Source organism: Cricetulus griseus (genome assembly GCF_003668045.3).
Source record: "Cricetulus griseus strain 17A/GY chromosome 1 unlocalized genomic scaffold, alternate assembly CriGri-PICRH-1.0 chr1_1, whole genome shotgun sequence".
NCBI lineage: Eukaryota > Metazoa > Chordata > Mammalia > Rodentia > Cricetidae > Cricetulus > Cricetulus griseus.
In genome coordinates, this window is record NW_023276807.1 from 185,808,595 (window position 1) to 185,823,087 (window position 14,493).

Below are 14,493 nucleotides of genomic sequence, written 5' to 3' on the forward strand. Positions count from 1 at the left end.
AGACAGATAACTATATAATGTGTTGGGTATGTTCATTAGCTTGATTATAGTAGTTATCTCATAATGTACAATATCACTGAGTAGGGGAATCCTCAAAAGGGCAGAAGGACAGTGTAGACAAAGACAATAGAAAAGGAAATAGGAATTAAGTTGGATACAGAAAGAATAAAGAGATAAATACTAAAAGCAAGGGCCAAGGCGGGGTATAGTGCCACATGTCCATAATCCCAGAATTTGGGACGCTGAGGCAGAGTTACCAATTCCAGGTCATTCCACTGGTGATTCTGAGGCCAGCCTGAGCTAAATAGAAGACCCTGCCTCACAAAAACTAAACAAGGAGGAGGAGAAAAATAGAAAGTGGAAGGGGTAGGAAAGAAAGGAAGACAGAAAAATGACAACAAGCTACTGGTGGAGGCCAGAGAATGACAATATGGGCCAACTGAGACAGGTGACCTCTGTATTATGAACCAAGGTTATAGAAATGTGTGTACCCTGAGCTTGTATCTAAGAAAAAAAATTAGACATAAACACAGCTTTGAATAAAGTTGCAGGTTTCATTATCTTTGTGTTCTGACAAGGGGGGTGGGTGTTTTGATATTCACAAATTCTGTATAATAAACTTGGTTTATGATAAAGCAAACGTATATTTGAAAGGAGTGAAGTCGGACTAGAATGCACTCCTTAGTACTTTGCATATGATGGCTTCTTAGATGGTGCTCCTAGAGTCTGGGAATTGGCCTCTGGGGTTAACAAAGCCACAGCTTGTCCCTATCCCTGGCTACAGCATGAGAGGCACAGCTCCAGCTGCTTCTATCCCCAAGTTCTTCTAGGTACATAATGCATGAGACCCTACCAGATTCTCTTCTACCCTCCCTGGGTGAAGATGTGTTGATATAGAAATATTTTAAAACTGAGAGATAAGATATTAATAAAAATTACTTAAAATTTTAATTAATTAAGCAAAAAGACAGGTGGAATGGTCTTCCAATGGTTATTTATGCAAGAAAATTATAGTCTGTTCAGTTGTTTATTTTTAAGTTTTCTAGACTTATTGAAGTTGTATAATAACCTGTGCACTTTTGTTTAGTTGTGATACAAATACTTCCTTTCTAATAGAAAGAAATAGACAGAATTTACTGCTGTGTTGATCCTTAACCAGTGTTTTAAATGTAATTGGTACTTACTCTAACCTTAGCTCTAAATTCCAGTGAGAATCTAGAAATTTGAGCTGTCTCAGAACAACCTCTGTTGAAACCTCTTTCAGTGATTAACAAGCTTATAAGATCCTAGATGCAATTTCTAATTTACGTGACTTGCATTTTTAATCTCTTGGAAATTCTACTTTAATACAGAAAAAAGAAAGTATCTTTTATATAGGAGGAAGCTAACCAAAGCTTTGTAGCAGGTAGTGAGGCAAAGAATGTACCTACGGAGCAAGTATTCCCAGAGGTAGAGCTGAGACGCTACGACTGTGTGCAAGAACCTCTCAGAATGGCATCAATCCTTCATCCTTCCAACTACATAGTTGGAAATATGTTCAAAAGCTTGTTTTTAATTAAAGACAAAATTAATTCCCCTGGAATCTTGTCAGTTAAGTTCTAAATATTCCTTGGTAAGCAGAGACCTAATTTCTTATTTAAGTATCACGGTTTAAATATGTCATACCTGACAACCCACTAAATAAATGTATGAAAAACTCAAATCCAATGATTTGTTCTCTTATATAAATCTACATAAAATGGATCTCTCCAGAACACAAATAAGACTGAAATCTTTATTAATCTATACCCAATAATCACTAGTTCCAAATCTTTAAAAATCAGCAATGAATCCAGACAAAGTTTTACACCTTTTAAAAGTTATTTCTACAGATGTAGAAACCCACAGTCAAACATTAGGCTGAGCTCAGGGAACCCTGCTGAAGAGAGGAAGGAAGGATTGTAAGAGCCAGAGGGGTCAACGACACCACAAGAAAAAACACAGCATCAACTAACCTGGGTTTGGAGGAGCTCACAGAGACTGAACTGACAATAGGAAAGCCTGCATGAGACTGACCTAGGCCCTCTGCATATGTGACAGTTGTAAGGCTTAGTTTTCTTGTGGGACTGACTCCTAACAGTGGGAGCAGGGTCTGTCTTTGACTCTACTGGCTTCTAGAACCCTATTCCTCATATCGGGTCTCCTTGCCCAGCCTTAATACAAGATGAAGTGCTCAGTCTTACTGCAACTTGATATGCCATGTTTTATTGTTATCCAGGGAGGCTGTCCTTTCCTAAATAGAAATGGAGGAGGGACAGAGGGGACAGAGAGAGAGACTGGGAGGAGAGAAGGAAGAGGAAACTGTAGTCAGGACATAAATAAATTTTTTAAAAACTTAAAATAGTTTCTAGCACAGCTGGGAGGATTTTTTATTTTTATTTTTTACATGTCAATCTCAGTTCCCTCTCCCTCTCCTCCTCTCCTGCCCCCCACCAATCCCCTATCCTAACCCCTTTCTGCTCCCCAGGGAGAGGGAGGCCTTCCATGGGGGATCTTCAAAGTCTGTCCTATCATTTGGAGCAGGGCCTAGACCCTCCCCTGTGTGTCTAGGGTGAGAGAGTATCCGTCATGTGGAGAGGGCTCCCAAAGTTTTTTTGTGTACTAGGGGTAAATACTGATCCACTACCAGTGGCCCCATAGATTGTCCAGAAATCCAAACTGACCTCCTCTTTCAGGGGGTCTGGAACAGTCCTATGATAGTTTCCCAGCTATCAGTCTTGGGTTCATGAGCAACCCCTTGGTTCAGGTCAGCTGTTTCTGTGGGTTTCTCCAGCCTGGCCTTGACCCCTAGCTGGGAGGATTTTTTAAAAACAAACTTTGTTTCTTTTTCTAATTATAAAGATAAGCAATATTCATATTGAAAATAAAATTCCTATTGGTACATTTCATTCAATTCATTTCTAAGATTTTTCCCAAACTCCTGTGCAGTGAGTCAGAGATAATCCTATAGAAAAATGAGAATCTAACTAGATGAATATGCAAAAATTAATATAAAGCTGATGAACATTTAAATCAATTTTTGAGCAGTAGCTTTGGTAATGAACAAGAATAGTGCAAGGTCATATAAGTCATCACTGTTGAGGTCAAGCTATGGCCTACTCATAAGTTACTCCCTATTGTATAAAACAGTGCTTTTTCAGGCCATTTAGTTCCCTCAGAGTTTTCATTTTACAAGCAGCCTTTATCTTCATGCAGCTTAGTACATTCAAAGTATTGTGTCCTTGAGAAGAACTAGAAGGTAAGCTGTTTCCAACAGAGGTTACTGCTGTTTATCCTGTGGTATAAAAATGCCTCCCATGAGAACAAGAAGCCAGTGCATTCATGGAGATGCTCTACCCACATTATCTCTCAATCAGCTCCAGTATGTCTACTTATCCTCTTGTCATTGCTGCTAGCCACTGTGCATACCTGATTTGATAAAGTACCTTTGTATTTTCTCTCTCTGTCAGGCTACTCCACATGTCTCTGCTGACGTTGTGCCTGATTTGATGCTGTTTTGTGTTAGGGGACATCTTCTGTATGCTATGACTATGTGTTTCTGTTCTTGGTTGATGAATAAAGCTGTTTCAGCCAAACTCATAGAGATCTGCCTGCCTCTGCCTCTAAAGTGCTGGGATTAAAAGTGTGAACCACCACACCCAGGCTTTTTTGAAATTTATTTTGAAATTTATTGCTGTGTTGCTTTAAACAACTTTTTAAAATGAATCCACAATAAGTAATATTTCTGCTATTCTGTACTGAAGTACAGGATATACTGTTTCACTCATGACACAAGTCCCTCATAAACAGATTATATTTAACTAGCCCACCTTCTAAGTTGCTGCCTGACAACAGGAGAGGGAAAACCTATATTCTGTATTAGTTACCTGTTACCTGTATTCTGCCTCTGGACAACCACAGAAACAGTCATCTCTGCAAAAGGAACACATAATTTTATTTACTTTTACTGTAAATAATTTTGCGTACAAGGCCAGTCTCTGCCTGTTCCCATATAAATGTTTCAGGAATTAATGAGCTACTATTTCTGTAGTATAAAAATATATCTATCTGACAAATTTCAACTTTTTCTAATATAAAGAGAGTGACTCCAGACAAACACCTCATAGTGTGTAGCCTTTGAGTACATATAATTAATATCTAAGACATAAAACTGGACAAAAGATTAAGATAGATACCATATACAGAGTACATGAGTCTCTCCCAGTGAGACTCAGACTCTCCCTGCACTATGTCTGTCCAGCCTATTCTCCCAAGACTAGGACACTTTATCAAACATAGCCCTTCTCACAGCAGTCTCCTAATAAATACATATGAGCAAGGCACCTCAAGTACAACAAAGCCTCTGCATAAGTAAGCCAAAACTTCCTGGCTATAGTCACTATGCCCACACATCCCTAAAAACTAGCCTTGTCATTAATCTTTAGCTTCTTAAACTGGATTGTTACCCAATATGGGACTGCTTAACTGAATGGTTGAGCTGTGAAAAACTGGTAACACCAAAAAGTTTCTGATAAAGCAATGACTAAAAAGTTAATTCAAAACCAAATCATAATGAATCAGAGATCACCTGCACTGGAGGAATTCCCTGTACCCTGGGTTCTGAATATGTAACACATGCCCATCATATGGGCAAGGTTAGTGCTACAGGTATGGGCAGGGTGTATATCTCACTACACCACACATGTTATCATACTACGAAATGCCAATGAGTGTTGCCTGAAACATCTTGTCTCAAACTGAAAGTGCTGTATGTTACAACCTGTAGCCCTCGTGTTCTACTCTTACAGAAAGACAATGGCTTAACTAAAGGGACAAAGACTTCCAATATTCTCCTACCATTGTTCCTTAGCACGCAAGTAGTACTAAAGTATTAATTAATGCAAATATGCATTAATACTTTAATATAGTGTTAGGATGTTTGATTTTTAACACTGCTTTATTTAGTTGCTAACTTCATTTTCATAATACTAATTAATAAAGTTTGGCTTGGGACTAGGACAGATTGCCAACTATTTCTATAAAAGCCCTGAATATACTTCTGCCACTTTGTGTTACATATTTATGTATAGTGGTGTCCTCAGCATTGACAATAATAAAATCACAGTACCAACCAACTCTGAAACATACTAAAGATTCTGTGCACCCTGCAATACTAAATATCAACAAAGATTTAGTTCTTTACACAAAAAACATAAAAGCACAGCTATCTTATTAGTTTGCTAGTTTGACTTCATCTTTAATAAATGGTCAAATGTATAACAAACAATTGTTGGAAGTACTTTTTATGACTTATTAGGAGTAAATATTTTATTTATATATCTATTTTGTATATGCTTATACCTAATATCACATCACAATTCCTCAGAGGAAGAGGGGCTACAAGAGCAAAAGGCTTAAGAAATATGTAATACAAATAATTCAGACAGGGCAATCAATAATGACGGTCTTTTCCATATGCAACTATAAAGTTCATAAAACCTGGCCTGAAAATCTTTGTTAGACCCATAATATTCTTCTCCGACTTAGAAGGTCTGACACAAACAGAAAAATAAAGCAAAGGCAAGCTGTACACCTCAGGCCTCATTAGACATTCTGCCTATGAGAAGTTAGTAGGAAGAAAAACCAACCTCTGTCTAAGCTATGTCAGTTAAAGGTGTAAGCCCAAATCTTCATAGACTGGTTCAAGGGGGGGGGGCAAGTTCTCTATAGCTCACTTCCCAGGGAACCTTTCTTCCTTCTCTATGGTCTCTTTTTTTCTCCATTTTTTATTTAAATTAGAAACAAGATTGTTTTACATGTCAATCCCAGTTTCCTCTCCTCCTCCCCTACCCCCCTCCCCCACTAACACCCTACCTATCCCATACCCTTTCTGCTCCCCAGGGATGGTGAGGCCTTCAATAGGGGTCTTCAGAGTCTGTCATATCCTGTGGGATAGAACCTAGTCCCCTGACCCCACACCCACACCCCTGTGTGTCTAGGCTCAGGGATTATACCTCTATGTGGAATGGGCTCCCAAAGTACTGATCTACTACTACAAGAGGCCCCATAGATTTCCGAGGCCTCCTCACTGACACCCACATTCATGGGATCTGGATCAGTCCTATGCTGGCTTCCTAGCTATCAGTCTGGGGACCAAGAGCTCCCCCTTGTTCAGGTCAGCTATTTCTGTGGGTCTTGACCCCTTTGCTCATCACTCCTCCTCTGCAACTGGATTCCAGTTCGGTTCAGTGTTTAGCTGTAGGTGTCTGCCTCTACTTCCATCAGCTGCTGGATGAAGGCTATAGGTTAGCATATAAGTTAGTCATCAATCTCACTATGAGGGGAGGGCATTTAAAGTAGCTTCTTCTCTGTTGCTTAGATTGTTAGTTGGTGTCATCCTTGTAGATCTCCAAACATTTTCCTAGTGCATGATTTCTCTTTAAACCTGTAATGACTCCCTCTATTATGGTATCTCTTCCTGCTCTCCTCTATTCTTCCTCCAACTCAACCTTCATGCCCCCTCATGTCCTCCTCACCCCTCCTCTTCTCCCCTTCACATTCTCCTAGCTCCCTCTCTTCTCCCCCCATGCTCCCAATTTGCTCAGGAGATCTTGTCCCTTTCGCCTTGTGGTGGTGGGGGGGACCATGTATATCTCTCTTGGAGTCCTTGTTTCCTAGCTTCTCTAGCAGTGTGGACTTCAGGCTGGTAATCCTTTGTTCTATGTCTAAAATCCATATATGAGTGAATACATACCATGTTTGTCATTTTGTGACTGGGTTACCTCCTCAGAGGGCTGATCTCCAAAATTTATAAAGAACTCAAGAAGCTAGTTTCCAAAACACCAAATAATCCAATTAAAAAGTGGGGTACAGAACTAAATAGGGAATCTAAAATAGATGAAAGACACATAAGAAAGTGCTCAACATCCTTAGGCATCAGGGAAATGCAAATCAAAACAACTCTGAGATAGCATCTTACTCCTGTCAGAATGGCTAAAATCAAAATCACCAATGACAGTTTATTCTGGAGAGGATGTGGAGAAAGGGGAACACTCCTCCAGTGATGGTGGGAGTGTCATGCCGTACGTACACTTTGGAAATCAGTATGGTGATTCCTCAGGAAAATGGGAATCAGTCTACCTCAAGATCCAGCAATTCCACTCTTAGGCATATACCCAAAAGAAGCACATTCTTACAACAAGGACATCTGTTCAACGATGTTCACAGCAGCATTATTTGTAATAGCCAGAAACTGGAAGCAACCTAGATTCCCCTCAACTGAAGAATGGATAAAGCAAATGTGGTACATTTACATAATGGAGTACTACTCAGCAAGGAAAAAAAATGGAATCTTGAAATTCTTAGGCAAATGAATGGAACTAGAAGAAACCATTCTCTATGGTCTCTTAACAGGTATGGGGTGGAAAATGTAAAGGCCCTGCCTTGTGAGGAGGAAGTGAAGGAGGACTCCATTTCTGGAAACAAACCTGTAAAGAATATCACATAGCTGGGCATGGCAGTACATGTCTTTAAGTCCAGCAGTCAGGAAGCAGAAGCTGGAAGATCTCTGACTTTGAGGCCAGCCTGGCCTACAGAGTAAGTTCTAGGCTAACCTGAGCTAGATAGTAAGACACTATCTCAAAAAAAGACAAATGGACTCAGCTTTGAAGGGTTTTTGAATATCAGGAAGTAACTAAAGTTGCCCATGAATTAATTCAGGAACAAAGAAAATGGAAGATGACAAACAGAAAGCAAGCCCTTAGCCTCAATCAAATAGTTTTATTTGGAGAGAAAACTCAGTAAAGTGCTTGCTATACAAGCATAAGGACCTGTGTTCAGATCTCTAGAACCCAAATAAAATCCAGGCATAGCTGCATATACCATAAGCTGCACATACTAGCTAAGAAGGAAGACCCTCAGGCTTGCTGCCAGTCAGTCTAGCTGAAACAGAAAATTGCAGTCCAGTGAAACCCTGTCTCAAAAAATAAGGTACAGAGCAAGAGAAGAAGACACCTAACACTGTCCTCTGGCCTCCACACACCCCTGTTCCCCCATATACATACTCCCACCACACACACATATAACACACACACATACTCCTCTCCTCCTTCCCTCTGTCCCTCCATCCTCCTGCCCCCCCCTCTCTCTCTCTCTCTTCTCTTCTGTGTGTGGTGTGTGTGTGTGTAGTGTGGCTGTGTGTGTGTGTGTGTGTGTGTGTGTGTGTAGGCCAGAGGTCAACACAGAGTGTTTTCCTCTATCACTTTCCACATTAGTTTCTGACCGTCTCTCAGTCCACTTGAAGCTCACCTCACAGACTCAGCTAGAATGGCTAGCCAGAAAGCCTCAGGGATCCACCTGTCACCATCTCCCCAGCCCTGGGATTCCAGAAACCACATGCAGCTTGTTCTACATGTTCTGGGGGTCTATCTCAGGTCCTCATGTGTGCACATCAAGCACTGTGCTGAACTGTCCACCATCTCCCCACCTCCACTGCTTTTTCTTGAAAGTAGTTTGATTACTTTGAAATTTCCTCATATATGTAAATCCTTATACCAGGTGTCTATCTCCCTCAATGTAAGTTTACAATGCTGGTGACTTGGTCTTTCTTGTCACCACTGTGTCATCCAGTACCAAGAATGTCTGGTACAAAGTGGACAGTTGGTACAAATTTACTAAAAGGCAAAAAGGGAGATGAGAAAAGGGAAAAAAACTATGAGTGAATACATGGAGACAGGGAACCTAGTTGAAATAGTCAATAGCAGGACAATAAGCCAGTATAAATAGAAATTAAGCCATTACCAAAGTGCGCCGTAGACTGGTGAATGGATCAGTGGGTGAAGATGCATGTCCATCAGATCTGGAAACCTGAGTTCAATTCTCAGAACCCAGGTAAAGGTGGAAGGAAAGAACTGATTCCACAACGTTGTCCTCTGACATCCACACATGTGCCATGGCATGTGCACACATAACTTCCCATAATAATAACAAATAAAAGCTTTCTTAGAGGTGTATAGTGTACATCCTGATTGCCAGTCTCATGTACATACTAGAATTAGCTGGGGAACTTTGCAAACTTCCAGTGCCTGGTCACCCCAGAGTAACAAAATCAGCATCTATGTGAATGAGACCCCAATATCAGTTGTTTTTAAAGTTCCCTCAGGTTACCCCAAGGTGAGCTCTGTAGGGGAAAATCCTGGCCACACCCACTTGGGGCCAGCTACAGGTAACACTAACCACGCCCACCTGGGGCTAGAGACAGGTGTCCCTGACCAACCATGCTTGCTTGGTCGTGGTCAGAGTGATGTGGGAAAGGTTTAAGGAGTTCAGGGACATGCACAGGCTTCCCGTCTTCCCTTGCTCCCTGCCACCTGGCTAAGCTGTCTGTGTGAGTATTTCTTAATAAACTACCCTTTATCAATCTATATTTGGCTCCATATTGTATCCTGCTTTAGAGCCCCAACTTGAGAAGCACTGGGGGAATCAATCTAGGCTTTGTAACAACTGTCTACGCCTAGATATAAAGCCTCAGAATTGTCGTCTAAATTATGGAAGGAATATACAATCTCCCAGAGTTGCTTTAAGATTAGGATGATACATAAAGCTCTTGAAAAAATGTTAATTCCTAGGGTGAGCCTGATAAACCTCCATTACTAAATATGAGAAATGCTAATTCAATCATCAATTCCCATTTCCAGTCATGTGAGTATTAGATTGAATATTTTTACTGAGGAGTTCATAAATGCTATATTTTGCTTTCCTAATAATATACCACCTGAAGCTATGCCTATTTTTAAATTCCTTCTATAGGAGAAAATCTGGCCGATGATGGCAGTGATCTTCAAACCCAGCACAGGAAAATCACCAGAGGACATTTGAAAAGTACCAATGTCCAGACTCTATATGAGCCAAATAAATCTGAGTCCTTGGGGGTGACACCAGAACACTGATAGTTTTAAAAGGTGACTATGCAACAGAGTCAGAGCTGAAAAGCTCTAGTTTGTACACTAATGAGGTCCCAAATGAACTGCACACCTAAGTCACTAGAGGAATTCTTTAAAAATTGATGGGTTCCAGAACCTTACTATATGACTCACTGATTCTGAATCTGTGGAAATGGAGCACATTGTCCTGCAAATTTTCCTACAGCTCTCAAAACAGACCTACCGGATCATTACCTTGCAGCATACTTTTACTCTCCCTGCCACTGTGTATCAGCAAAGATTGTTTGGAATTTCCACTGGTCCCAAATATCTAGTTGTTTCCAATCAGTAACAAATGCATCCAAACACAGTAACTCTCTAGCCTTACAGACTTTTTTCATGTCTCTTGTGTGGAGCCAAATAGCCTACATCATTTACCATGCTCGGTACCCAGCAATGGCCATGGAGATCACTGATCTTTCAAACCAAGTATCTGTTCTGCCAGTTTGGAGCCAAAAATTGGACTCACTTGCCAAGCTCTTTGTGGCAGGCAATGCCCACACTAAAGAACTGTACCCCGTTGATGACCTGCATAACTCCAGATGAAATGTGTTATTTTTTGCATCTATAAGCAAACTCATATCCATTTATTTTTCCCATGCAGACAATACAACCAGGGGGAAAAAAGTAAGCAAGCCCCAAGGGAGAAGAACTAAACACAATGACTACATGATTATAATGGAACCAATCAACCAGTAAAAATACCTCTCTGGTGTCATCACATCAACTCCTTTGGTCCTTACAATAACCTCATCAGGCACCTACTATTATGAGTCCCACATCATGAATAAGAAAAAGAAAAAAGAAACACACGAGTTAAATGATTTGCCCAAAGTCATATAACAAGGCAGTGTAGGATACAGTTGATCTGGTTTTGGCGTCAAATATTTTTACATATTCCCACTGAAGTTGTAAGGAGTTATGAGCAAGTAGCTGGGAAAAAAAGATACAGCTAAAGTCTACAACGAAGCTAGGAACTAGAGCTCATTCAATATCAGCCATTATTATATTTGTATTTTAATACAGCCCAAGTGGTCAGGGAGGGATAATAGCCTATTAAACCAAGTTTCCCCTTGGTGATATTAAAGCTGCAGATTTTGTAACTCTGGATAAATTAAATCCAATATGAAATATAGCAATAAAAAGATTTTTTCACAAAAACTTAATAATTGTCATTGTGACAACCCACCCACGGTAATAGTTTCAAAACACAAGCTAGACAATCGTAACCACATCAGGGCCAGATGTCTAAAGCAGCTGCAAGCTTCAGCTGAAGAATGTGCCAAAGGAGAAGTTCCTGTCCAGTGGTAACTCTCACCCCTCTTAGGCACATTTGTAAAAACAGAAAAAGAAAACAAAATAAGAACTCAAACAGAGGTTATATTATACATTAGATGCTTTTCATGAATCTAATTTAATCTTTATTAACCTTCCCAATGTTGAATACATGCACAGAAAAATCATAAAGTCATACTGGCTGGCCTCCCAAATCAATGACTACACATAGGCCCTTAACACGGCAGCAATTCAATCCCATCCCCTCGTTTTCTTTCCTACTCTCCAGAAGGGCATTCCTATCCCACATGGCCCTGACTGCTGACTGACAGATCTTCATTACCAACATCATCTGCCCCTGTTGTCTGTTTCCCTTCTAGCTGGTTTTAAAATGTAGAACAGTCTAACTCTCCTCTCAGATTTTCAAGGATTCCCTCAGGCAAAGTTCCCCTCTTTTACCTGTATCATTTCTCACTTCCTATGATCTCAATTACATTAGCATATGGACAAATTCTAGTTTCTCTTATTAAAAAAAAATCTATTTGACCAGAAGGCCTCTCTTTTGTATACACTAAAGCTGTGTTTATTAAAAATGATTAAAAATCTTCATAGTTATCAAAAGCATTTGGGGGTGAATTTTGTTTCCATTTGGCCTTGGTTTTTAGTTTTGAGGCAGGCTAGCCCAGGCTATCCTGAAACAATCTTGTCTTAGCCTCCCTCACAAACATCTTACACAGTAGTATTCAACACAAGTGACCACCAGTTTTCCCCTCCTTATTTATTTGATGCCATCCTCTTCTATATGGAACTCTCAATTTCCTCGAGTTCCTTAAATGCCATATGTAAGGCAGTGACTGCAAAGGGTAACTCTAGCCCTATTACCCTCTAGAGCTTTAGAACCAAATTTACACTGGCCTGTTTGATTTTGAATTAAATTTGATCTTAATTGTAAAATCCACTAAGCGATTTATGCTATGTTTTGTCACAACAAAAATCTACTTGGTGACTGATAGATTGGCTGGAACAAGTGAATATAATATGGAAAAACAACATGGTGGATGCCGGGTCCACTGTACGGTTCTCCCAAGTATGTTATCTGTACGCTGTCCAAACAGGTATCTAAACAACTTCCAAACAGAAAACCTACTCCTCTCACCCAGCTTTCCTGGAGTTAGATTCAACAGTGGCTGGGTACCTCCCACTTGGAATATGAGGCAGAGGACCCTACTTATTTCTTTCCTCCACGCCTAGCTTCTAGAACAGTGTCGGGTACACAGGAGACTTTCCCAAACAGTTGCTGGTTAATTAGTGTTCCCTAGACACCCCAAACTTCACTAATTCTTGAGTGTCCCTGGCACCCTAGGTCTCCAAACCTCCCTGGTCAGCAAAGCCAGGTCTTAGGGGCCCTGAGCGGCTTATTACCAATTCTATCAGAAACAGACTCCTCAGCAGCATCCCCCAAACCTTCCTCTACCACACAACCTGTGTCGGCAGGCCCACACCTGTCACCCCGACACCCCTCACGCTGAGGCTAGACCGAGGCCTGCCCTCCCACCCCCATGGTCAGGCTCACTCCACAGACCATGGGGTCCTCGGGGTCCAGCCTGGGCTCGAGGCCTCCGCGCATCCATAGCTCCTTCTCTTCTCTGAGAGGCAGGAGAAGCATGCCCCCTCATGTCTGAGCATCACCTGACTCGGTCACCTCTCCTCACCTGGGCCTATGGGCCCGCGTTCCCAACCGCCTACCAGAAGGTTCGCGCCCGAGCTTCCATGTGTCCAATCCAGGAGACTCCCACGAGCCTGCGCACTGCTCTTATTCTGGGACAGTGTAAGCCTGGTTGGAGCGGGCAGTGCTTCCCCTGCTGGTCTTTATCGGTATTGCAGCGCCCACTGTGGCTCCCAGAAATGAGTTCTTTTAGTGTTGTCCCTAGCCTGTGTATTTTATTTCCCTCATGCCAGGCTCATAAAGCCAACTGTTGAATGAAGCATCCCCACCTTCTGAGATCAGAGCAAGACAAGACAGATTAGAACAAAAGGAGCCCCTAATCTGTGCCAGAATAGAAAGTCAGTTGACTACATTAGTTGAGACAGTTTCATCTAGAGTGGTTGTATTAGAGGAACTTCGGGAGTAGACGTTGTCTGAAATTGTGACGCCAGATCCTCTGTCTTGACTAGTATATCTGTCCATTTGGTCCAGTTGCCTTGAAAATATGACAAGGTGTGTGTGCAGCACTTAGCCCCAGCTTTTCATGCTTGTCCAAGAAGAAAGCCACCCGTTTGAGCTGCCGTGTGGCTCAGTAGCAAAAGCTATGCTTTGTCCTGGTTACAGGGCAGTGAGTTTCCTGTTCCAGGCTCCAGGGCTTGGAGATATCCTCTCTTCAATGACCTTTCTAAACCTCTGTTTCACCAGCTGTCATTAGTGTGAAGCATCTTGCAGGCCCGACCACAAGCAAAGTCATCACTTTGCTCCAGAGAACAGATCACTCCAAGAAACTTTCCAACTTTTGTACCACTTTCTAAAAAGGAGACAGAATTTTGTTGAGACAAGAGATGGAAGTATTCAGCCCCAGTTCCTGGCCAGAGTTCTTGCACGCTCACATCCCTGTCTTCATCTGTTTCTCTCTAAACAACAAGCCCACTGCTCTCTCCCCTTGGTCCTCCTGAAAGAGGGACTGGATCCTGTCATGAACCAGACAGTGATCCCAAAAATAGAGGCCAAAACCTGGTTTCTAAGGTCCCTCTTTTCTTTGATCCAGAACTTAACCTTAGGGATTCCCACTACACTCTCAAACCCTTGTTCCCAGTGAAGGCCTAGTCCACTCTCCAGCCCAGATCTCAGCTTTGCCTATTTGGTTCCATTCTTCCACATCCCCTTTCAACCTGGTGGACAAATGTCTTTATTGGTCTTTGCCCTGCTATTCCTCAGATTCCACACTCTATTATTTTTGGTGCTGTAAGAAAGCACCCAAGACTGAGTGTAGTAGACTGTACCCATGGGAGCACTTTTCAAGAACCATCACAGAGACCTGAAGTCACAGAAGACACTAGACCCATATATATTCTTCTTTCTATAAATATAAATACTACAAAGCTTAATTTATAAATGAAACACTGTGAGACATAGCTGACAATATTCATAATAAAGTAGGAAAATTGTAAAAAAATATTTTTAAATTATCACCATCATTACTCTTATACTCTGTGGTCATTATTAAATAAG

General features: G+C 41.3%; 1 protein-coding gene across 1 annotated transcript in view; it reads right to left on the reverse strand.

Annotated features, from left to right (window-relative positions):
- Window positions 1-12,939, reverse strand: part of Ptpn20 (protein tyrosine phosphatase non-receptor type 20) — a 60,748-nt gene extending 47,809 nt beyond the window's left edge. Inside the window, exon 1 of the mRNA XM_027389318.2 lies at window positions 12,847-12,939. Within this exon, the coding sequence (XP_027245119.1) occupies window positions 12,847-12,939 (93 nt within the window). The remainder of the gene's footprint in view (window positions 1-12,846) is intronic.
- Window positions 12,940-14,493: the final 1,554 nt, after the last annotated feature.